The sequence below is a fragment of the Gambusia affinis genome, linkage group LG05, assembly GCF_019740435.1.
Source record: "Gambusia affinis linkage group LG05, SWU_Gaff_1.0, whole genome shotgun sequence".
Taxonomy (NCBI): domain Eukaryota; kingdom Metazoa; phylum Chordata; class Actinopteri; order Cyprinodontiformes; family Poeciliidae; genus Gambusia; species Gambusia affinis.
This window is the reverse complement of record NC_057872.1, coordinates 14,384,803-14,407,482: the sequence shown is the minus strand read 5'-3', so window position 1 is coordinate 14,407,482 and position 22,680 is coordinate 14,384,803. Positions and strand designations below refer to the sequence as shown.

General features: G+C 37.1%; 3 protein-coding genes across 4 annotated transcripts; 1 reads left to right on the top strand and 2 right to left on the bottom strand.

Moving 5' to 3' along the window:
- Nucleotides 1-178: 178 nt before the first annotated feature.
- On the bottom strand, nucleotides 179-8,454 carry LOC122831394 (casein kinase II subunit alpha). Of its 2 annotated transcripts, none has more exons than XM_044117526.1 (15): nucleotides 8,320-8,454; nucleotides 7,510-7,596; nucleotides 7,155-7,232; nucleotides 6,854-6,982; nucleotides 5,052-5,163; nucleotides 4,858-4,959; nucleotides 4,694-4,744; nucleotides 4,549-4,608; nucleotides 4,382-4,465; nucleotides 4,182-4,292; nucleotides 3,962-4,063; nucleotides 2,098-2,198; nucleotides 1,846-1,994; nucleotides 1,157-1,246; nucleotides 179-1,065 (listed from the first exon to the last, which is right to left on the bottom strand). In XM_044117526.1, the coding sequence occupies exons 4-15, from the start codon at nucleotides 6,952-6,954 to the stop codon at nucleotides 950-952; spliced, it is 1,179 nt and encodes a 392-aa protein (XP_043973461.1). In that variant the 5' UTR covers nucleotides 6,955-6,982; nucleotides 7,155-7,232; nucleotides 7,510-7,596; nucleotides 8,320-8,454; the 3' UTR covers nucleotides 179-949. The 2 variants fall into 2 exon arrangements, with proteins under 2 accessions (XP_043973461.1, XP_043973462.1); XM_044117527.1 differs by having other exon boundaries at nucleotides 7,487-7,596; nucleotides 8,320-8,445.
- Nucleotides 8,455-8,546: 92 nt separating this feature from the next.
- Nucleotides 8,547-13,903, top strand: LOC122831398. The gene is made up of 12 exons (XM_044117531.1): nucleotides 8,547-8,626; nucleotides 10,526-10,704; nucleotides 10,814-10,878; nucleotides 10,996-11,028; nucleotides 11,124-11,171; nucleotides 11,352-11,396; nucleotides 11,494-11,544; nucleotides 11,625-11,654; nucleotides 12,842-13,192; nucleotides 13,294-13,332; nucleotides 13,441-13,480; nucleotides 13,633-13,903. Exons 2-12 carry the CDS (start codon nucleotides 10,697-10,699, stop codon nucleotides 13,649-13,651), a joined length of 729 nt encoding a protein of 242 aa, XP_043973466.1. The 5' UTR covers nucleotides 8,547-8,626; nucleotides 10,526-10,696; the 3' UTR covers nucleotides 13,652-13,903.
- Nucleotides 13,904-13,936: 33 nt separating this feature from the next.
- Nucleotides 13,937-20,735, bottom strand: LOC122831100. The gene is made up of 10 exons (XM_044117044.1): nucleotides 20,665-20,735; nucleotides 20,182-20,252; nucleotides 19,992-20,012; nucleotides 19,652-19,786; nucleotides 18,457-18,488; nucleotides 14,968-15,115; nucleotides 14,866-14,886; nucleotides 14,635-14,778; nucleotides 14,479-14,546; nucleotides 13,937-14,288 (listed from the first exon to the last, which is right to left on the bottom strand). The coding sequence occupies exons 2-10, from the start codon at nucleotides 20,219-20,221 to the stop codon at nucleotides 14,232-14,234; spliced, it is 666 nt and encodes a 221-aa protein (XP_043972979.1). The 5' UTR covers nucleotides 20,222-20,252; nucleotides 20,665-20,735; the 3' UTR covers nucleotides 13,937-14,231.
- Nucleotides 20,736-22,680: the final 1,945 nt, after the last annotated feature.

The following is a 22,680-nucleotide window of genomic DNA, read 5'->3' as shown; positions in this document are numbered from 1 at the left end:
CTTTCGAACTACTGAGACTAGGTGATATTGTATGATTCTATTGAGGCAAAGTCTGTAAAATATGCAAAGCAAAGTTCATTTTAAACTAAAATTAACTTCGTGCCCTACACCAAATCTACTCACAGTTGACGCAAACCATTTATGGAATGGTACAGTCAATAACGTAGTGCCTGTAAAGCCCTGTTTAAATTGTTTATTTTTGAAGTTGTTTTTCCGTAGGTGATGACTCCTCCCAACATAAAACAAAAAAGTTACAAAATTGTCTATGTAATCAAAATCATGTGTAAGAGACTTCATAAAAAACAAACATGGACACTTACATACACATACAGAAGTGAAAGTAACATAAAGTTGGCAAACTATTGACCCTGTGAAACTCAGCATTGGGTGCATGCAACCTGACAGTAACTGTAGAATATCTACAAAAATGTCCAATTAAAGAATGATAAGCATCTAACAACTTCAAAACACTAACAACTCCTGCACATTACATCGTGTGCAACCGGCGAGCACTGATAGGTGGGACACACCAGATTTCCCCGATTCCCCGTTTGTGTGAAGTCACGTAAAGGTTTCACAGTGTAATACAGCAGGATCCCCATCAAACAGTTTCAAGCAAGACTGTATATTTGGAACATACAAAATAAATTTTATTATCCATTCTCTTTATGTCTACATCTTATTAGAATTTCTAGACAATGGCATTGTCAAGTAACACACCCAAATTAATGTCTAACAAACCCGACAGGTGCAACAATGCGGTTCTGTCAAGTCCAGGTGTCAAAATAGAACTGAACATGAAAAGTAATTTAAATCTTCTTTGTTATTGTCAACATAAAAAGAGGGTGGGGGGTTTGGGGAGGGGGGGGTTTCCATGGCCCTGGCTTGCAGAGAGAGCTAGGCAGGGCATGGCCATGAGCACACGTTTAACACAGGTGAGGAAGTGGTTTCAGGGCTGGGTCCCGGTGGCTGCAGGGACTTGTGTGGCCAGAGTGTTTGGGGCAGAGATGACGGGCGATCCAGCAATGTTAGCCAGCGGCTGTGAGGAGGACATGGAGGTGATGCCTGAAAGGAAAAACAGGGTTATTACTCATTTGCGAAAGCTCGTCTCGTTCAGGAGAAAGTGTGGTGCAGCAGCGGGTCCAAAGTGACTCACCAGCCATCATACTCGAGGAGCTGACTGGAGTGGAGCTGGCAGCCATGCCCCCAGGAGTGGCCCCCCTTCCCTGATCTTTGACGATGGGATCTGAGAATATAATACACCAGATGGTTTAGAAAACATCTTGCCAGCATTCCCAAATGTTCATGTAAAAATTCCATCGTATACCTGACCATTTCACCCACATTTATGTATAAGTGCGAATAATCTCTATAAAATTGTCTTCATATCACAACTTCTCATACCAGAGACAGATAGAAAAGAAGGACGCAAGGAAGAAAGTATAGGCAAGATGGTAAGCATGATGTAAGGTCATAAGGAAGGAAAGAGAGCTCAAGAAAGAACAGAAGGAGAGGAAGGACACAAGGTCACAAAAAATGTAAAAGGAGTTGCAAATAAAGAGGGGTGGAGGCACTCCAGTGAAGAAAGGAAGACGTGTGAAAAGTGAAAGATGCACAGAGGTAAACGTGGTAAAGGTCATGTCACCTTAAAGAGGCAATTAAAAACAAGGATGGCAGAACAAAATTAAAAACAGAAGAAATACTGTTAGAGACTAGAAATAAAGGAAGGAAGAACAAAGAATTAAAAGGACAAAAAGAAGGAAGCAGATGGGATGGGTGTTAAGGGCTACATATAAACTCCACAATGTTAACAAAAATTAGGAACAAGGGAAGAAGCAATCATACAGAAGTAGGGATGATCCATGGCCTCTCTGGCTGTGAGGCGAGCTTGATGGTCGTAGCGCAGCAATTTGTCCAAGAAGTCTAGAGCCTCTGTGCTGACTAGGTGTTGGTTCTCACTGTGCACAAACCTCTCCCATCTTTTGCGGGAATGTCTACAGATAAACGAGAAGAAAGGGAGACAAATTAGCTGGTCAAGTCGAGGCCAAACAATCTGTCAAACCGGTAAAAACCAAAACAGTTGACTCAATGACTCACCTTCCCAGGATGTCATTGAACCGTGGATCCAATTCAATGTTGTACTTGTCAATATAGTCATACAAGTCCTCTGTGCCAAGTACTTTTGCAATCCGCACAAGCTGTAAGTTCAAACATTTCTCAATTAAAAAGGTGAGCTTAAGTATTCCAGATTCAAAACAATCATTCAAAAATGAAATGGTACAAGAGCGTTTGAAAAAAAAAACAAAAAAAAAAACGTGTAATAAAACTTAAAAGAGGCCTCCATAAGACTAAATACATAAGCATTCTGAATTACTTTTACTACAAAACCTGAAAACACTAAACTGCTTGCTTATAAGTTGGAAATGGGGTAAAATAATTACAATTTTACTAGAACAAGACCCAGAAACTGACTGGAACTGGTATATTTTCAAACAAAGTGGGTCAATATGAGCTTTGAAATCTCAAAAATCCTCTTGGCTCTGTAATTATTGTGCATCCCTAAACAACAGCGAGAGCGCAGTTGCAGCTACTAATGCTAATTAATAGCCAATTAGATCATTTCAAATGTTAGCTCTGCCATCATTACCCATTTTAAAATGGTACAACTGTTTTACAGCAACCATGTCCTCACTGTGTGATATCACATGAATAATAATTATTCATTGCGGGAACTATTTTGAGCCATCTTAACTACAAATTTTAAGCAGAAATCTGATTAGGAAAACCCTTGGTAGGGTTTGGATTACAAGTTTTACAAAAATTTTTAAATGTGCCACAAAACTGACTGGTGCATCCCTATGTTATTGCTGCTGGTCTTGCAGGGGAAAAGAAATAAGGTGGGGAATAATATGCAGAATATGGTAAGATTACTGGATTTTTTTTCTCTTTAAATTGTAGATAAACTTAACAGTTATTACTGAGGAGAGCATTAACCTGTCACTTATGAGAAATCTTATCTTACATTTAACAAAAAGTCTCAAAGGGCTGTGAGGCCAGGGTGTGGCTCTGCAAGACTAAAAGATGTTGTGCAATATGTGGGGGGAAGAAAAAGGCAAAAAAAACCCAAAAAAAAAACCCACTGAACTTGTTTGGCTACCAGGATAAGAACTGAATTAAGTATTGGTCAGTATGAGATTCTTATGGTATGATAACTAGGAGTAAAAATACCACTGTTACATCCTATCACTGTATTTATACATTTAAAACAGAAAAAAAAGAGAAAAACACATGAAACAACTTTATCCAAAGTCAAATAAGCTACTTTTCCTCCACCTGGTAATATACGAATGGTGTATATCATATTTAGTTGTCATTTGGGACATGCACATGAGAAAAAGAATTGATTAAACACTTCCTCAATCTAGTACAACAGCTGGTGTTAACCAGTAAGACGGTCAGGTCAAGTAAGCAGCCCAAAGCCAAGGGCGTGCTCCAGTGGCGTAGAGGTTAGCGCGCCCCACGTTTGGAGGCCTTCAGTCCTCGACGCGGCCGTCGCGGGTTCGATTCCCGGACCCGACGACCTTGGCCGCATGTCTTCCCCCCTCTCCTTCCCGCTTTCCTGTCAGCCTACTATGAAAAAAAGGGACACTAGAGCCCACAAAAAAGACCCCCTGGTGGGGAAAAGAAAAAAAAAAAATTTCAGAAAAAAAAGTTTAGCTGCCTTCTTTCAGCTAGCAGACCAGCAGTTGCGCCGATTTGTTGCGTTCAGCAACAAATGGGGGATCTGCAGCGTGGCTCTTTACAGGAGGAGGAAAACTCGAAGATAGCACTTTTTCTGGAATCTCACTGAACAGACTTTAAACCGCAGAATTGAATGGCCGACTTTTATTTTTTAAACCCACTTTCGCACCGCTTTCTAGTCTATGCTCAGACAACAAATTAACTCTTGGCAAGACACTACCTGGTCATAATTGTCATGACCGTGAAAGAACGGCTCCTTCCTGAAGATCATGCTGGCAAGCATGCAACCCAGGCTCCACATGTCCAAGCTGTAGTCATACATCTAGAAAAAAAGCACGAATAAGTAAAAATCTTTAACTGGTGTCTTGGCTTTCTTAAAAACTCCTAAGAAAAATAAATCTCCTGTCGTGACACAAGTTCTTGGTGGCCTTTAAACTCACCTGGTAATCTACCAGCAGTTCGGGACCTTTGAAGTACCTGGATGCCACTCTCACGTTGTACTCTTGGTTTGGGTGGTAAAACTCTGCCAGGCCCCAATCGATTAGACGGAGCTATGACAAGTTTAGTACATTTTAATTAGTACAATGAATCAGCATCACAGATGGCGAGAAAGATATGTATATAAACCAACCTAAGTTACCTTTCTGTGTTCATGATCGATCATTACATTATGGGGTTTGACATCCCTATGCATAATACCCATGGAGTGGCAGTAATCCAGAGCCTTCAACGAAAAACATTAGCAATTTTTATATTTAACTAAAGCCGAAATACTGAAACAGTGCTAGATTTAAGGCAACTTCTTACCTTTAAGATTTCATACATGTAGAACCGTATGTCAAAGTCTGACAGAGTCTGATACAATTGCTGAAATAAATAAATAAATAAATAAATTAAGCGGCTGAAAAAGTAAAAGAAGAAAAAAAAAAAAAGAGAGAAAAAATGTTCTTACCTTGAAATCTGTGTTGTTCACATGTTCAAAGACCAGAGCTGGGGTTCGTGACTAAACGGAGAAAAACAAAAAACAAGGAGTCAATGTTTATTAAAAAAAAAAAAAAGTTATATAAATATATTCTATCTAAACATTTTACACAACAACATGGAGACCAAACATACCACAGGATCCTTGACAATATCTAAGAGTGAGATGATATTTGGGCCACCCCTCAGATTCTCCAGGATCTTTATTTCTCTCTTGATTTTCTTTTTCTTAACAGGCTGAAAAACAGAAAGAGAGTCCAGTGAATCTCCTGAAATGTCCGATCACAAAGCAATATGAACCACGTTTGCAAAAATAATCATCAGCATACCTTCAGTATTTTAACCACCACCTTTTCGTTGTTTGTGATGTTTATGGCTTCAAATACTTCACTGTATTTGCCTCTTCCTAGTTTTCTGACGAGCTGATAGTCGTCTTGATTTCTGGAAAAAAAGAGAAAAGTTTGAGCATATATTCAGAAAAGTTGATGAGCACAAAGCTTCAACATTAACAAAGTTAGACTGATGTCTTGCTGTTAATTTTTATATGACCCATCACAGAGTTGACGTGAAGCTGTCTTTTAAGAGAGTTACAAAATCAATATTGTAATACAAACCCATTTTCATCTTCCTAAGTTATTGTAAATACTTCACACAGCAGCTCCGCAACAAAACAGACAGCCTCTCTCCTACCTGCCGTAGCTCACTTGATAATCATGGTTGAGCTTTAAAACTGTGAGCTGCTACATGAAGTTTAAACTTCTGCTAACAAGCCAAGTGAGTCCAAAAAGGAGAATCTGAAACCCTATCTGGGGGACAAGGCGAGTGTTTTTCTGAGGTATTTTTCCAATCAGAAAGACAGGCAGGAAGAGCAGATGAATTCCTGGGAGCTCTGATAACGCTGCAGCTCTGAGAGCAACTTAAAAATGTCAGGAATGCTTCTGCATCTGCAACAGTGAGGAAGCGAACAACTTAACCTGTGTGTTTAAATATTAGTAACTTACAGGTAAACTCATTACAGTGCTGTGTCGGCCTGACTTCACCAAGAAAAAAAGTCTACTGCGGGTATTTATTAAACCAGGAAAATGTTCACCAGAAAACTGTTCAGTGGGCTAAGTAGCATAAAGCCCAACATGCTGTCCTCCATTACTACTCTGTTTAGTAGTAAAGGAATTAGCAGCTAATAATAGAACCAGAAAATGTTAATAAACAGAGGATCCATAATAGTTAGAACTAATGACAACTAAACCTACCTGTTGTAGTTGTTCACTAATGACGTTATGGTGTAAAATTACTACTAAAAAAGGTTACATTGGTCTGGGCCAAATACATGTGCACACTTTAACAAATAATCTATTTTAGACCAATATCTGTGTCCTTCTGTGTCAGCAGCAAAATTAAACCATGCAGATATGCGCATTGAAAATAATACATAAAAATCCAAGGTTAAAACTTTTAAAAATAGTATAAAGACTTTATGGTGTCTACTGTTGCTTTACAGCGTAGGAGCACTTTTAAGTTACATACAGTTTTTCTACATGCAAGATAAATTCCCTCCTACGTTTTGGCTATGTCCTAATCAGGACAATAACATTTTTGTTATGTTGTAATTTATGTTTTTTCTCATTATTAGAACAAACACTTTGCCTTAAAAAAAAGAGAAATGGTACAGAATGTGAAGTTTTAGTATCATCATCCCCTACACTTAATATTGTTGAGAAGAATCAATATTGCCTGCTGTAAAGACTTTATTTTCCTGCTTCTTGCAGCTGGTGCAGCTCTGAGATCAGTCAGTTAGACTGTAAAACACTCACACAGCTTGCTTTTTAAAACTGTTTTTAGGACCTCTGTTTGCAGATGTACCGAAATAAATTATGCAATTTCTACATTTAAATTGTCTCCCTGCGTTGCAATGCTGTACATTAAATGCATATTAAAAAGGACAGAGTCAAACGCTTTCTGAATGAGAAATTCATATTGAATTCTGGTCGTTTTACAGCACAAATTTAAAATTGGCTCTAATTCCAGACCTGATACTTGTCTGGTGAAAAAACCCTATTCAAGTTATTTAAATAGCTATTTTTGCAATACTGATGAAGAACAACAAAGCCTGAATGGCTTCCACTTTCCTTACCCCCACTCAACAACATGGGACTCATAGTCCCAGTACTCCCGAGGTCTCTGTGTGTTTACATCAGGGTAAACTCGAGAGCGGCTTGGAACAGGGCCAGACATATTCTGTACGGGATCTTTTCTAAATGTCCTATAAAAGACAGACACAAGCAAAATACAACAAATTAAACAAATCAAGAATAACAAGGGCATGGATTAATGATACTGGCATAACATATTCAATTTACTGGCAACTAGTTATAATATTTAAATCAGTAAACACCCATGTAAATATAAGTATATAAACATTTATAGAACAATACCTGGGAGGTTTCCTCCAGGATTAATTGTTGACAGGCAAAGTGAATAAGATTTGCTGAGATGCCTTTGTTGTAAGAAAGCTAAACAGACAAGGAAAAATTAAGATCTGCTGTTAGAGTTGCTTGTTATACTGTGCAATCATTAAGCTTTTTAACTTGATCTGTGGTCTGTATCTTGAGATAAGCTTTAAATTGATAAAGAACGACTTTTTTTCCCCTCATTATACAATGGACGTCTACAATAACCTTCAAAAATAAACTGTTTAAAACAAAATGAGCACAAGAAATAATAATTCTCATAAGCTAAGCAATTGGTGCATGGTGTGTTTGCATACGATGGCGTATGAAATGGAGAAACCTGGATGTTAAATGGGGCATCCAACCAGTCTAATCGGGAGGCACAGGACTCAGTATAGTCATCACTGGGGGCTACAACGACTACCTCCTGTTGGAAAACGGGGGTAGAAAGTAGGTTGATTAAAATCAATAAAGTCAATTAGGCAAACATGAGCAAAGTATGTGAACAAGCGCACGCCAACGAATGAAGCTGAAGCTAATATGGTTTGTATCCACACAATAGTGTCACAAAAAATAAATACATCAATTAATTAGTTTAGAAACTTGCATTAAAGCAAATAATTGGCTTGATAATTTTATTTAAAAGATGAAAGCAGTCAAACCCCAATGCGGCCTATTGCCTGGTTGAGTGCTAACAGCTAGCTAGCAGTAGAACCGGGAAGCTGACAGGGATGCTAACTAGTTAGCGTTAGCTCGTCAACTGCAGAGTGAAAAGCCGGTTGGAAAGTCACAGCCAGTTCCCGGTCACATAGCAGTGTAATATCGTGATGGAATCAACATTCAGCTTTCAAATAGCCAACTCAACGCCTGCTAGGTCATTATTTATGCCAGGCTTTACAGCGGGCTTCGAAAATGGGCACATTTTCCTAACCTAAAAAGTGCTAAGCTAGCAGGCTAAGGGAGTGAATAGACTGCTTTCTAGCGAGGCAACTGGCTGACAACGCCTTGATAAAACAGCCCATGAACACCGTAATCGAGAGGCACAACGACCACCACGGATAAGATACCCCTTCCCGGCTTTTCAATCCGTCTAATAAGATCAACGTGGGTTATAAAACAGCAAGGATTTGTGATTAAATAACATGATTACCTCTCAGCGTTGTTGGGACGTCAATATGGCGATGCTCGAGATCAAGAGCTTAATGCGAAAGGTATTTCCAGCAGGGGGCGCTCATTCTTTTCTGTTTTCCACGGAGAGCTTTTCGCTTCTTCTGCCACCAACAGGTCTGTCTGGTTGAAAGACAAACTTTGATCTACACGTGTCTGGGAGTGGACTTAATCTGAGATGTGACGTTTTATCAAGAGAGACATAAGCACCATTTCCTAATCACAACTCATGGTTCAGTCCACAGTCAACGCGATGTCCTCTACAATTATTGCAACCAAAGTTGGAGAACGTGATTATTACATTTAATATTACAATAGGCTATGTATAATGTGGGTAAAGTGGGAGCACACAGAGTGCATTGATTATGTGTTCATATCCTGTTCAGTGTTCCACATTGTGCCACGGATGGTAAAATCAATAGTATTAATTTTATTTTATTAAGATTTTATTGAATAGATACAAAATTTAAATCATGTTTTTCTTTTTTTGCAAAAAGAAATCTGAAAAAAGTATTTATTTTAAAAAGTGAGTCCCTGTAACCAATAATTGTCAATTATGGCTATACAATCTTAGACTAATTTAGGTCTTGACTGATTGGGTCGTTCTAACAGAACAACAGCTTTGCTTTATTTTTTCAGAACCATACTATCGTAGCTCTGGCTTCATAAATAGAGTTGTTGTTTTGTTGAAAGGTGAACATCTGTGCCCATCTCTATTTTTTTGCAGCCTGTAAGACATTTTTGCTTTCAGGAATGCAGGAATCTTTTATCTCCAGATTACCTGTGCTTCCCTGTCTAAAGAACAGGCAGTGTAGCATCTTCACAACATGACGGTGCCACCACCATGTATCACTATGGAATTGTGTGTTCAGGACATTAAGACCTGCTGTCAAAAAATGTTACCTTGAATTCTGTGTCCATGTAGCTTAATAGAGGAAAATTGGAAAACTTAGAAAAAACTTGAATCCAAATTGAAAATAACAGTAAGCATATGAAAACGGTGATATTATGTATCTATTTTTTAGCATGTGAGAGCTCTGTGTAGAGCTGCAAGGCTCTTACATGGTACTACAGCAGCTGGGTGAGTCAGTGCACTTTTGATGCTAGAGCAGAATGGATGTGGGCCTTTCTGTTGCAGTGGGCAAAGCTTCTAAAGAACTGGTTTATGATCTAAGGTATGGTGATACATTACAGATAGAATTACTGATCAGCATTAATTTTTTGTACCTACTTTATCTATGCAGTCCTCCATGAGACTTCTTTTTCATCTATTATTGGTTGAGATATGACAGTTTGGAATTACAATTGAACCTAGCATACATGGTTTAGATTGTGGCAGCTGGAATTCCCAAAGAGAATCCTTTGCAAAAGAGCTTGCAGGCTCCACACTTAAATCTCTGTCCAATATTTAAATCCGGGTTCTTCTTATTAAATATGTACTATTACTGTTTTATGAGGGTACAGTAAGTCAGAATGAAGGAAACAAGTCAGTTGTTTGTTTTCTTTTAAAAGGCCTGGATTTTAAAACATTGTTCTATGAGTAAAATTAAACAAAAAGCAATAACTTGAATTGTTGTTTTCATTACGAGTTTTGATGAAAAAAAGAACATTTACTAAAACATGCATCTAGAGTCAATATTTTGTATGAAGAAATAATCTAGATATTATAGTTACATGTTGCAGTCTCAGCTTTTTTTTTTATTAAAAAATGTTTGTTTTCTTTAAATTGAAAATAAATTTGTACTTTTTAAGCTCTGTTTATTTTTTAAAGTATGTGATGATATATGCTGTCTTCTTTGCTATTTTTCTTCAGTTTTAGGGAAGAAAGCTATACATTTCAAATTATAATATTTAGTTATCATTAAAGACACAGAATTTCATTTTTGAAACTGCTGCTCTCCTAAAGGACCTTTGTTAATTTAAAACAAGACCACTTTTTATCAGTCCACATAAATGGGAAAAAAATCAACAACTCTGGTCTGATGTTTTATTTCAAAGCTGACTTCGGTCAAAGAAAAGGTCAAAGGACAATCTCTAAAGTAACCAGTCACCTGTAATTAGCATATATTAGAGGGTAAGACCCATCTCATCTCGGAATCTGTGTATTATGAACTGTTGTTTTCATGTTGAAAGGGAATGAATAGGCCCTTGTGAACTTATCAGAATGTAATTGTTGCTCTCTTGCACAGAAATGACGCAGTGTTCAACACACAGATGGAGTCTTTGAGTACAAGACTTAATCTGATCCATCTGGTCAGAATGTGTAATTAACTTTAGTACAGCCTTGATGTGGGAGTGCATAAAAAGCCCTACACGCATTCTTATCCAACAGAAGACAGAGTTGGGGAAACCACAAAAAGATGAAGTGGTAAGATGTTTGTAGATTTTTTTTTTCTTTAGTTGAGATACATTTTAATTCACATTTTAATTCTTAATTTCATAGAAATGAAATGAAAGCAAATTTTGCTCTCTTTCAGCTTCCTGTTTTGTTTGCTGCTGTTGGTGCCATTAGCAGTCATGGGAGAACAAGGCCAAAAAAATGGTACACAACATGGACATAATATTTGTTTTTTCAAAACCAATTTGTAGTGAAAAGTGTTTGAAACCACTAAACCAGGTGCAGCTAATTATATATTTTTTTCTTCTTTTTCCCTCCAAGCTCAAAGACGACATGTGTTGATCTTTCTAAATGGTGATGATTGTTATCACTATTTCCTTCTTTCTAACTCCTGATATTTGTGGAATAATGCATGTTTTAAACAACTGTGCAATTTTATATTCTTACAGAGGCATTTGGAGCAACTACTGAAAGAGCCACACCAGCCAAAGTCACAGGTTGGTGCATCACAAACAAAATAAATCCAGGTCTTTATTGGTCATCTCATTAGATCCCTAAACTTACTTTTGGTTCCCTATCAGAACATTGAAAAAGAAACAAACAAATGGGAAGAGAAACTTACACCAGGTCATTTTGGAGATTTTATGTTAATCTTTACCTTTTTCTCATGTCTACAGCAAAGAGAAACCCTGATAAACCATTAAGATACCAAGACTCCAATGGTACGCAAAATTAGTTGAATATTAGGAGAGTGCAAATGTATTTATTAACAATTTAAAATGGATCTTAATTTTAATAGAAACCAACTTTAATTTGCAGATTTGTCTGAGATGCAATCAGTGGAGAGTTTTGTCACCTCTGTATATCCAGGTACATTAAATATGTTTGTTATATGTAGAAGTTATATTTACTTTCACAAAAATAAAGACAATTTCCTCATAATATTTCAGGACCTGATCAAAGTGGAAGTGAAAGCAAAGGTTGAGTTTTAAATTTATTTGAATCACTAAGACTTCAGAGTTATGTGGCCCTGCAAAAGTACTCATATCCTTACAACATTTGTCACAATTTTGTAGTATTGCAAATACAAAAGTATTTTTTTTAATTCTGATTTTATTTGACAGATCAACATTAAGTATTTTTTAATAACAAATTAGATTGGAATAGATAGATTAGTTACATTTGGTTTTACAAACAGAAATCTGAAAAGTTGACTGTGTTTTAGTATTCACGCCACCAGGCTCAATACTTTGTGGAACCAATTTTTGCTGCAGTTACACCTGAAAGTCATTTGGGCAATGTTTAACATTTTTGTCTATTCTGCTTTGTAAAATTATCTTAAAATCAGTCAAATTAGATGGAGGGCATCATTGGATTCTATACCAGATCTGGCCTTTGACTTAGCCATTCCAGCCGGAGCTCGGTTGTAGTTCTGGCTGTATTTCTAGGCTTTACATTCTGCTGTAAGTAACAAGTTTTGCAGCCTCTTAGAGGCTTTCTTTCAGGATTGCCTTGTTTTCTGCTTCATTCATCTTATGATCAAATCTGACCAGCTTTCCATTCTGAGGAACGTATTTACACAGTGTGAGACTGCCACCACCATGTTTTATGGAGGGGATAAAGTATTTCCACTTGTGCAGTGTATCTCTGCAGCCACTGCAGTTTTACCCTGGGCCTCTTGGCTGCTTCTGACTAATGCTGAGGAAGACAGCCATGTATTTTGGTGGATTTGATGTTGTGACATACCCTTTCCAATTCTGAAAGATGGATTTAGCAATGCTCTGTGAGTTATTTAAAGCTTGTGGTATTATTTTATAACTTAATCATGCACTAAATGACCCCACAGCAGACAGGAATTTGTGTTCCTGTCTGCTGTGGGAAAGAAGTGTAAAATTTTCTTTACATAACATTTTACACTGTGGGTGTAAGTGTAAGTGAGGGTGCTGAATAAAACTCATTTCAAACTTCTCAGATTAAAGTTTTGTAGTGAATCCTACTCCTTTCACAGTTATGTAGTTATTTGTGTTGGAATACCTAATAAAACTCTAATAAAAAGCAATGACATTTGTAGTTGTGACATGACAAAATGTTGAAAGGGTATGACTAACTTTGTAAGGGACTTTATATGTTGATTCAATGCCATATGAAGAAAGATATTTTCTTACAGAAACATCTAAAGGCAGCTATGAAGTTGTGGATCCCAAAGCTGGCGCAGACTCGCCATCAAGGAGAAAAACACAAACAGGCACAGACAAGACGCAGCAGCTGCATAAAACCAGCAGGCATGTTCAGGGTAGGAGTCAGGAGCAGATCATCGGTCAAGGCAAGCAACAGGGAAGCGACGGACAGACTGATCCGGACAGTGAAGAGGGAACAATGGTGAGGTCTGGCAGAGCCATGCAAAGCACAAATGTCCAAATCCAGGGGGAGAGGGTGGATGCAGATAAAAGCACGGAGACATCTTGGGAAAGCGCAGAGGTCAACAATGGGAAACTGGCTGTGGTGCACAACAGTAAAGGTAAGAACAGCTGTCGTGTCACGCGTGAGCCACTCAAAGATTCTCAAAAGTAAAAAAAGGGGATCACTTCAAAGATGTTCAAACATTTAATTTTCCGACAGAAACCAGAGAATACATCATGTCTGAAACTTATCCCTTTGGTAAGAACGCATTTTCCTTCCTCAAGTGAGGAATGCAGCTGCTGATTGTGGAAGCATCAGCCATTAAGAAAGGTGTTTTATTGCTTTGTTTTTTACTTTTACTCACAGATCCCAGTAGACTGTCTGCTCCAGTCAAGTCTAGACCAAGGTTTGTTTTTTTTGCATTTTTAAATGATGCTCATCATTTTCTCAACTCTCTCAAGTTTCTTTTTACAATGGACGTGTTTTAGTATCATGTGTGTACATGCAGTTCATCTGTTGTAAGTCAATGCACCTATTTTCCATGTTTTTTTTGTCTAGAGCTACTTTCTCGGACTGAGTCAGGAGCCACCATGTATTGACTCATTCACAGCAGACAGGATGCTTCAAAATACAGCTGTCTGTACACTGGGAATTTTTTATACCTCCAAATAGAAGCATTGTGTCCATTTTTTTATATTCTGATCATGTGAAGACATAGAAGAAAAATAAAAAATATTTTGATTGAACCTTATGTTTGATGTAAAGCAATGATAGGCTGCTTGCAATGAAAGCTGATGTAAGAAAAATATAATCAAATAAACAAAATAATACCAGTTTTATTGAGTCTGACCAGAATTTTTCTGAAGTTAAACAATGATTGCAAAGATGGGCTTTACTGTATTTTATTATATACAAAAGAATTTACAAACACAACATCTACTGAATTCCATGCTCCACTCTACATTCTCAATGAGCACAACATAAATTAACTACAGAAACAACATTCAGATACTCTACACCATTTTTCATTAGATTTATGCTAAATTATGAGTTGCAAAGCAAGATTTATACAGAGGATTTTTTGGCATAGTTCTTTTATATATTTTACAGTAAGTCACATATATGAAGTGAAGAATTTGAACATTTTCCACAACATGTCATTTCCTAAAGTGTCGAAGTTCATTGTAGATATCTGACTGCACTCCATGTAATTCCTTAAAAGTAAAAGAAACTTAAGTTAACTATCCACAATTCACAATAAAACACATTTGAAAATATTTAAATAAATGAAATAAATCATAGAAATATAAAGTCATTTACATAGTAAGAATTATTATATGTATCAGTTTTTATACTTTTATAAAAATAATAAGTATTTTATCATTTCAAAGCTTACTATTTTACCTGGTATGGAGATTCTGTGTCTTCTGGGGTCATCTTCTTCGAGGCAGATAAGGGCAGATTTCTTCTACCTGTTAAAGGAAAATATTTAGCATAGGTAAGACAAACACACAAAATTCACCACAAATATCAACAAATAGCAGAAATGCACAGGGTCACCATCGTGAGACTCCCGTTCCCTTCTTCTCCTGTGATGACTTGCGAAGCAGAACACGGAGATGATGAGGAACACGGTTAAGATAATGTCAGAGGCAATGATGCCAATCACAGAGCCCATGTTTATCAGGTAGCAGGTGCCACAGTCTGTGAGAAAATGTTTAAAAAAATATTTTAAATGAAGCAAAATGTCATGTTATATATTATCTAAAGCAAATGGTTGAAGAGATCTACCTTGCTGTCCTTCCTCTGACCCTGTAACACATTACGGTAGTAAAGCTTTAGAGTCTTCATATGTCTAGACTGTTGTTGTTAGGGAGCGTGAATGTGACTCACCGAACATGGAGCCCACAATACAGAGAGCGTCGGGCATCTTCTCAGTTGAGGGGGAAATGAGAATCCGAACACCAGCTGTTGTTTTGATCTTTGCCAAAAGGCTGCTAAGTGGTGTCCATACATAAGATGCTGGAGAGTCAGAAGGGTTTCAGGGTGGAGATTTGTCGGCAGTGTGCTAGAGCCTGTTAAAGGAGGAGCACAAAGTGGGAGTCCACTGACAAAAGAGGAAGTTGGTCTTTCTGTTTTGCCTTTTTTCTGTTACGTGTCATATCTATGGCACCTGTAGTCGCTTGAATATAAAGTGTCAATTTCATCTCCTGCTTTCAAGCCATGATGCACCTCATATTGCAATTTTAATGGAATGATGCAAACGACACAGCAGTAACCAGCAGCATCAGGTCACTCTCACGCCCAGAGTTTCTGCTGAAATACAAGCGATCACATCTTCAAACGGAGAGTTTCCTGAGACTGTGTGGTTTAGCGCAAGCGGCTGGAGTCTAGTCTGTAGGCCCTCGACCACAGCTTTATCTGTAACAACACTGTCCTGTCAGCAAAATGAAAGTGAACTTTGTGTTCATTGGTTTTATGTTTTGTTTTCCCTAAATCTTAAAAAGTGTTCACAGCTTACAGTTCAACTGGTGATTAACAGTGAGGGTTCCCTGTCACCGTAGTTAATAAAGTGAAGCTGAGTAATTTTGCCTGAATTTCTATTTCTCTGGGTCATATTTGTTACAAACCAGGTCAGTGGTATTACCTACATAATGGTGTACCTCATTGATGTCGAACCCAAGCACCCACCATTTTAGTTTTTTTCTCATAGAGTGGTTTAAGGTGCTACATGTGAAAAACACCTGTTTTTGGTTCATAATTAAATGCTGTATTTGTCACACTGAACCTTCTCAAATGATTCACACACCTGCGCCTGTTCATAACTATTGCTGCATCAAACTGCGGTACAATTAATTAGTAAATCTGTGTTAGGCCAACACAAAGTAGCACATAGTGGTGAAGTACAAAGAAATGCATATAGTTTTCAAAGTTTTTATTTACATTTCATTTGATTTTCTTTGTAAATAATAAATTGCTTTTGTATTTCTGCCCGGTCTTGCCAAAGAAAATTGTTCTACCACACTACATCTTTCACCATAGAGATGACCCGATTTGTGACGTTCACAGCGAGGGGTTTTCCTGAGAGAATGTCCAACCTGAACTATGCAACCCTGTATTGTTGGCCTCTTGGCTGCTTATTGGATTAATGCTGTCCTAGGTCAGTTTATCATTCAGATGAAGTGGTATTTCTTGCTAGGTAGTGCAGATGTCTCGCCTCTATAGTCGAGGGACTGAGCAACACACAACACATCAGTAAATAAAAGCAAATAAATTACATCATGAGTAGTTAAAATCATGTCGTTTTTGACCTAAGCATGCTTTTTTTCCCCACAACTTTATCTCTGTTAATGTGGACGATGGGAAGGGCTATAAACTCTTTGGTTTATAATTAAGTTTATGGATTGATCTCTATTAAGGAAACCACACTCAAAATTGCTGTTAAGTACTTCTGGAGTAAATATATCACCACTTCCAAGAACCCAAATGTGAAGACTTGGAAGTTCACTTGTCCAAGATAAGGTTCCTTTCACAATCTTTTAATTAAAGCTCAACGCCTTTTTACTGTCCCTGTCGAGAAAGAGAGAGAGAGAGAGAGAGAGAGAGAGAGAGAAGTATTCTGCAAACTAAACCTATCAACAAAGAGTTGGACCTGGGGAATGTAACACATTGTGTTGATTTTTTCCAAAGTTAGACAAAGAATCTGAGCGATAAGGTCTGAGTCTCCGGCATATAAATTTTTTTTTTTTTTTCATTTAATTTTACTAAAGAATGAAGCAACTGGGCAGACAATGAAGAAACAGATCAGCCAGATAATACAGAGATATAAAACTGATCTTGGTCAGCATGTTTTCCGGGATGACTCAAGCAGCAGTTTCACTGCAGGGTTAGATCAACAAAGCAGCAAGACATTTGCTCATATCTGATCCAGTCTCCAAAACAGCTCACAGCGCTCAAAGACCATTCTTAACCACAATGATGGATCAGATAAAAAGAGAATAGAAGGTAAAAAGCATTACACTGGACCTGTGCAAACACAAACACAGTGTTATTAACCAAACAGAAATAATAAGACAAACACCAAAAAAATAACCCAGATTAAATGGATGTGTTGTGAAGTGCAAAATAAAACAAACACATATAGCTAAATTTCAATTCTTTAATTTTCCCTCCAGTGAACTTGTTTTTGTCCTTCAGGAAAGAAATATTTCATAAATGGTCAAAAAAAGACACTTCCCATTGATTTATTCAAATAAAATAAGTAAACATTTAACACACATAGGCTTCAGAAATTTATTTAGAAGAAAGTTAAAACAGTACATTAGATGATATATAAATTAGTAAAGAAATCATTTGACAGTGCATAATCAAGAGAAGGTTCAAAGACAATCTTGTTTATAAAATCCCATAAATCATTTCCAGCCTTTTGTCCAGTCTCATCTATACCAAAAGCAAACTGCAGAGGGCGCTGTTAAATTGTTCTAGCCAATATTTAATGTGCACATTAAAATGAATACTATTTATTTTATCTTTAAACAGCAATGGGCCTAAATGATCAATTAAAGTTAAATTGAAAGGTGATTAAAATAGGGATCTGGCAAATTCTACAAGACATCATGAAAGTTTGACTACCTTTTAAAATAGAGTTCTCAATGATTGTGAGGATGCTTGGTTAAATAATTTAAAAAGTACTCCATTAAATCAAAATGAACATTTACTGCAAGAGATTTAGATTTTCAATCATTGCCACAAGTAGATTTACTCAGTCAAGAATACAAAAAACACAATTCTTAAAAAACATTAAAAAATACAATTTTGACACCAAGTATTTTTTTGCAAATTACTGGTGCCCCTTTTTACAGTTTGATCAGATAGTATTTACTGGCTGTTTTCCTGTTGTACTGAAATGATGTGACACTGACAGCAATTTCTCTTACCTACTCTTCAAAATGGGACAGTCAATAGAAAACACCATTCAAATGTTTTTGAAAGCCAGAGTAATTAGTTAAATGGATTCGACAAGATTCAAGAAAATAGCTGCTCACCAGAACTTGCTCATAGAGTAATTATAAAAAAAATATTAACAAGTAGACTGTAACAAACGAGGCTTGATGACCTTTACTTGCCAAACGCACACATGGAGGAAGAAGAAATGAGGGAGGGTGATAAAAAGGTATTTTTAAGCTAGCTGTTAGAAAACAGCAGCAGGATTATGCCGATAGAAAATTATGATCTTGTTTCAAGGCTTTTTCTGCACATATTTACCAGGAATATCAATAATTGTGGAGGATGCTGTAAAAATACCTGTCTGAAAAAAATTGTAAAGCAAGCCACCTCTTTAGGATAGTGATTAATAAAAGATTTTTATTTTATGTTCTTCACGTTGGCCCGAACATTCATATAAACCTTGTCAGCTGTGAAGAAATGAGAGAAGAGAGAAACAACACACCAAATTAAAATAGGGCTTGAAAAACATAAAAAAAGAGCCAGATACATGCAGTTGAAACCAGAGGTTTACATACACCAAATAAAAAGACACATTCACATCTTTTTTCACTGTCTGAAGTTATATCTTACCAAACACCTCTTGCTTTAGGTCAGTTTGAATGACCAAAGTTAATTCTATGTGTTAATTGCTGCAATAATCACAAGAAAAGCATATATATGTCAAAGGTTTATTTTTTAATGTCTTCGAAATCAGAAGTATACATACAGAATTTCAACCATTGTGTCTCGACAATGGGGGAAAGACAAGACGATGTCATGTCTTTGGAATGTTATGATAGGTTAACTGACATAAGTTAGCCAATCATAAGTTAACTTATGTCACTGGGGAAACACTTGTTGATGCATTTTAAGACCACACCATTTTAAGATCTTGCCTGAAGCTGGTAGGATGATGTTGTTACACACAGTGAAACTTGTCCTTTACAGAACATTTTTCTGTAAACTGTAATTTACAAATGCGTGCAGAGGCAAAGACCTTCATTTCTGGAGACATATCCTGTGGCCTGATTAAACTAAAGTGAGACTGGGCAGAATGGCCATCATTTCTCTTGGAGGAAAAAGTCCTATTAAGCCTGGAAACTCCTTCTGAACTGTGAGGAATAGCAGAGGCAACATCCTGTCCGGAGCTATTTGCTGCAGGAGGAACAAGTGCACTTATGTGCACATTATGTGAAAGTATTGAAGCAACATTGAAAGATTTTAGCCAGGGAAATACAAATAAACAATGATCCTATACAGATGCATAGTGGTTACAAGGTGGATTAATGTTTTGTTTGTGGTCCTGATCTTAATCCTGTATAAGTTTGTGGGTAGATCTTAGGAGTGTGCACAGACGTGGCCTCCAAATCTGACTGTAGCTAATGTTATTGTGGCATTTAGCAAAAATAAATAATTTTTGTAATTGTAACTGTCTTAAAACAAGAGTAGTTTGGCCTGATTTAACTTCAGACAGAAAAAACAGTGTGTGTGTGTCCTTTGCTTCTGAACCTCTGGGTTCAATTGTAATTTAATTATTTCCAGTATTAGATCTGGAAAAACAAATATCTATAGCTTCCTCTCAAAGCCTTACCGTTATCTATTTTCTGACGACGGAAACTGGCACATCGGTAGGTGACGACCACAATAATAAGAGTCAGCAACAAATCTGCAGCGATGATGCCTGCTATTGTCCCTGGCTCAATTCTGTAGCAAGACACGTTGCTTTCTGGCAAGTGGAGACGAACAGAAAAGGTGACAGAAGAAGGAGTAGGTTTCTAGACAACTGACACAATAAGAGACACACCAATGGAAAATATGATGCAGCTGTGCAGCTGTTTGTTTTTTTTTTTTTTTTTTCTTTTGCAGGTTGTGAGTGTACAAAAATGAATTTGATTTCAGGGCTGTGTTCATCTTCTATGTGATGTACATACCTGCTAGGGCCACAGTCAGACCTAACACAAAGAAAACAAAGAAACAAGACCAGAATTGAAATATATCACTGGTGAAATATTAGTGCTTCTGTGAAATTTCCATTTAACTGAGTGTTGGTGGTTACATTTCCTGTCTCAGACCACCTAAATGTGAGGAGTTGCAAAGTGCAAAGCAAGAAATGACACTTACTGCACAGAAGAAACAGCAGAGCGGTGAAGTTGTCAGCCATTGCTTTTTGAGTCAGTTCGAGTTTGTTAAATCTGAAAAGCAAAACACAGAGACACATATCTCAGAGGAAAGAAATGAATTCAGTGCACATTCACAAATTGTACCGTTCGGTTTCATCGTATTTGACGGTAGCATTATAGATGAATGCTGTACATAGTGTGATTAGGTGATCTCAAACTTGAACAAAGAAAGATGAAAGGAGATCAAAAAGTAAGTAGAAGACAAAAATCCAAACTTTTACAGCATATTTCTAAATAATCACCACCATTTAGCCTTAAAGCAGATTACATACTTGGAACTAAATATTAAATGTAAGCTTATATAACAACAGCTGTTGAAAATAGATGAGTATTTTGGATCAACACAACTTTAGATGGTTTTAGAATAATAAAACAAGAAAAGTTGTGGAAGAGATAGTCAGTGTAAGAGACTAGCTCCACATACCTTCTCTGGTTGGCTTCATGTGCCTTGTGCAATCCAAAAGATGATGTGAGAATAGCGTTTACCACAGAGAGACGACGTCTGACTTCCTCTAGTGGGCTGAAACGCTGCCTGTTTATTTTTGTGTAAACAACACAAGTCATCAACACGCTGGTTGATTCTTTTATTTGGCACTTTATTTGTGGGCATGACACATTAGCTAAATTTAAAAACACACACAAATACCTTTATTATTTCTGACAGTGGCTGTCGTTACACATTTCTTGCGAACTACATGAACAGCTAATAACAGATTTGCTATGGGAAGGTGACAAAGTGTGTAGGCGTCTTAAAGGTCATCACTTTGTTCCAATCTAGTGATCAACTGTTAAAAATCCGACATCATTATTATTAAGCTGATGATGAATTATGTTCGTCACACACCTGTCTATGCTTCAAGATTTATTCTGTCATTTTATTTTACAGAATTTTTTTTTTTTTGTATTTTGATTCTTCAGTGCAAGAAATACATAAAACACATTAATTATAATAAGCATCTGCCTGATATTGTGCCATGTAAACTAAGTTTCATTAGCTAAATGAAAAAAAAAATGATTTTTATGTTTTAGTAGATTAGTGTGTTGAAATACACATGTGATTTTGCTTAAGCCCTCCGTGGAAAATTAGTACATCAAAGCATTTATAAATTATGCAAAATTCTTGATTAAAGCTTAAAGGGTTTTCATATTCTTGTCTGGGAGTCCCTGATGTTGTTATACTCCGTAATCTGTATCTTGAGCATTTAGATATAGTTTAAATGTATCCTGACATTAAAGCCTTGGGAAACCCCACATGTGATTGCTTTTAGCTCAGATTTCTTTCTGTTGGAGGACAAAAACTAAGCTAGAACAGTAACAGACAATCTCATCCACTTTTTTAATCGATCAGTATCTTTTGATCATCAGTGTGAAATGCAGAACTGAAATCTAATGGTATACAGTCACATTCAGTTAGAATGTGCACTCTGGTGAGACTCACTTGCCAGATTCTAACTATTTTTCGACAATAACTTATAGACAGACAGATGTTAAACGCATTTTTCACTAGGCCCAGATTCCTCTGTAAAAATACATTTTATCAGTCTGATGTAATATTTTGATCGTAAATGTTGTGCTTTCATAAACTGCAAATAGAAAAATCATGAAAATTACCATCAAAATGGAGGATTCTTTTCAGTTTGTGTGCAGTTAATTCAGATATTTGCTTCACTTAGTGAACTGAATTACAGACATTAATGAATTTATAGATATTCTAATTCATTGAAAATGACTGTATATGTGTTTGTATTTGTGTGTCCTATTTTGGACTGGAAATGGATTTAGTCAGCATCAGCCTAAATTTGTACAACACCCTAATCAGAATTTCAGTTGAAGGTCTGATTCATTATCGTCTAAAGTGTGTCATACCATCCATGTGGCCAGCAGGGGGCTCCAAGTAGACCAAATGTTTAAATGACAGCCCTTGAGGCAGGAAGTACAATCTTTGCCTCCCCACTTGCAGTGAGGAGGCTCAACTCCATGAAGCATGGTGCTTTAATTCAGTAGCACCGTAACCTGGCATTCATTCATCCCTCCGTCCATCCATCCATCCATCTGTCCATCCATCCATCCATCCATCCATCCATCCATCCATCCATCCATCCATCCATCCATCCATCCATCCATCCATCCAGACAGTAAACTTGAAAGTCTGAGGTTTTCGAAGAGAGACTCTCTTCTCCAGTACTGTACATTGATAACCATCCCATGAAAACCTTAGCCAGGATGTGAGATAAGCTGCATTCCAGGAATAGTCAAGATTGCTGACACACCTCTGATTTTGATTATAAAAGGGACCTTTAAAACATTGATCTCATTTACATTTTCTGTTGTGTGTCTTACTCCTGCTGTCCTGATGTTTCTACCCCCCCCCCCCCCCCGAAATAACTTGATCTTGTAAATGTAGTCCTGCTCTACAAGGACAATGCTGAAACAGTTTTGC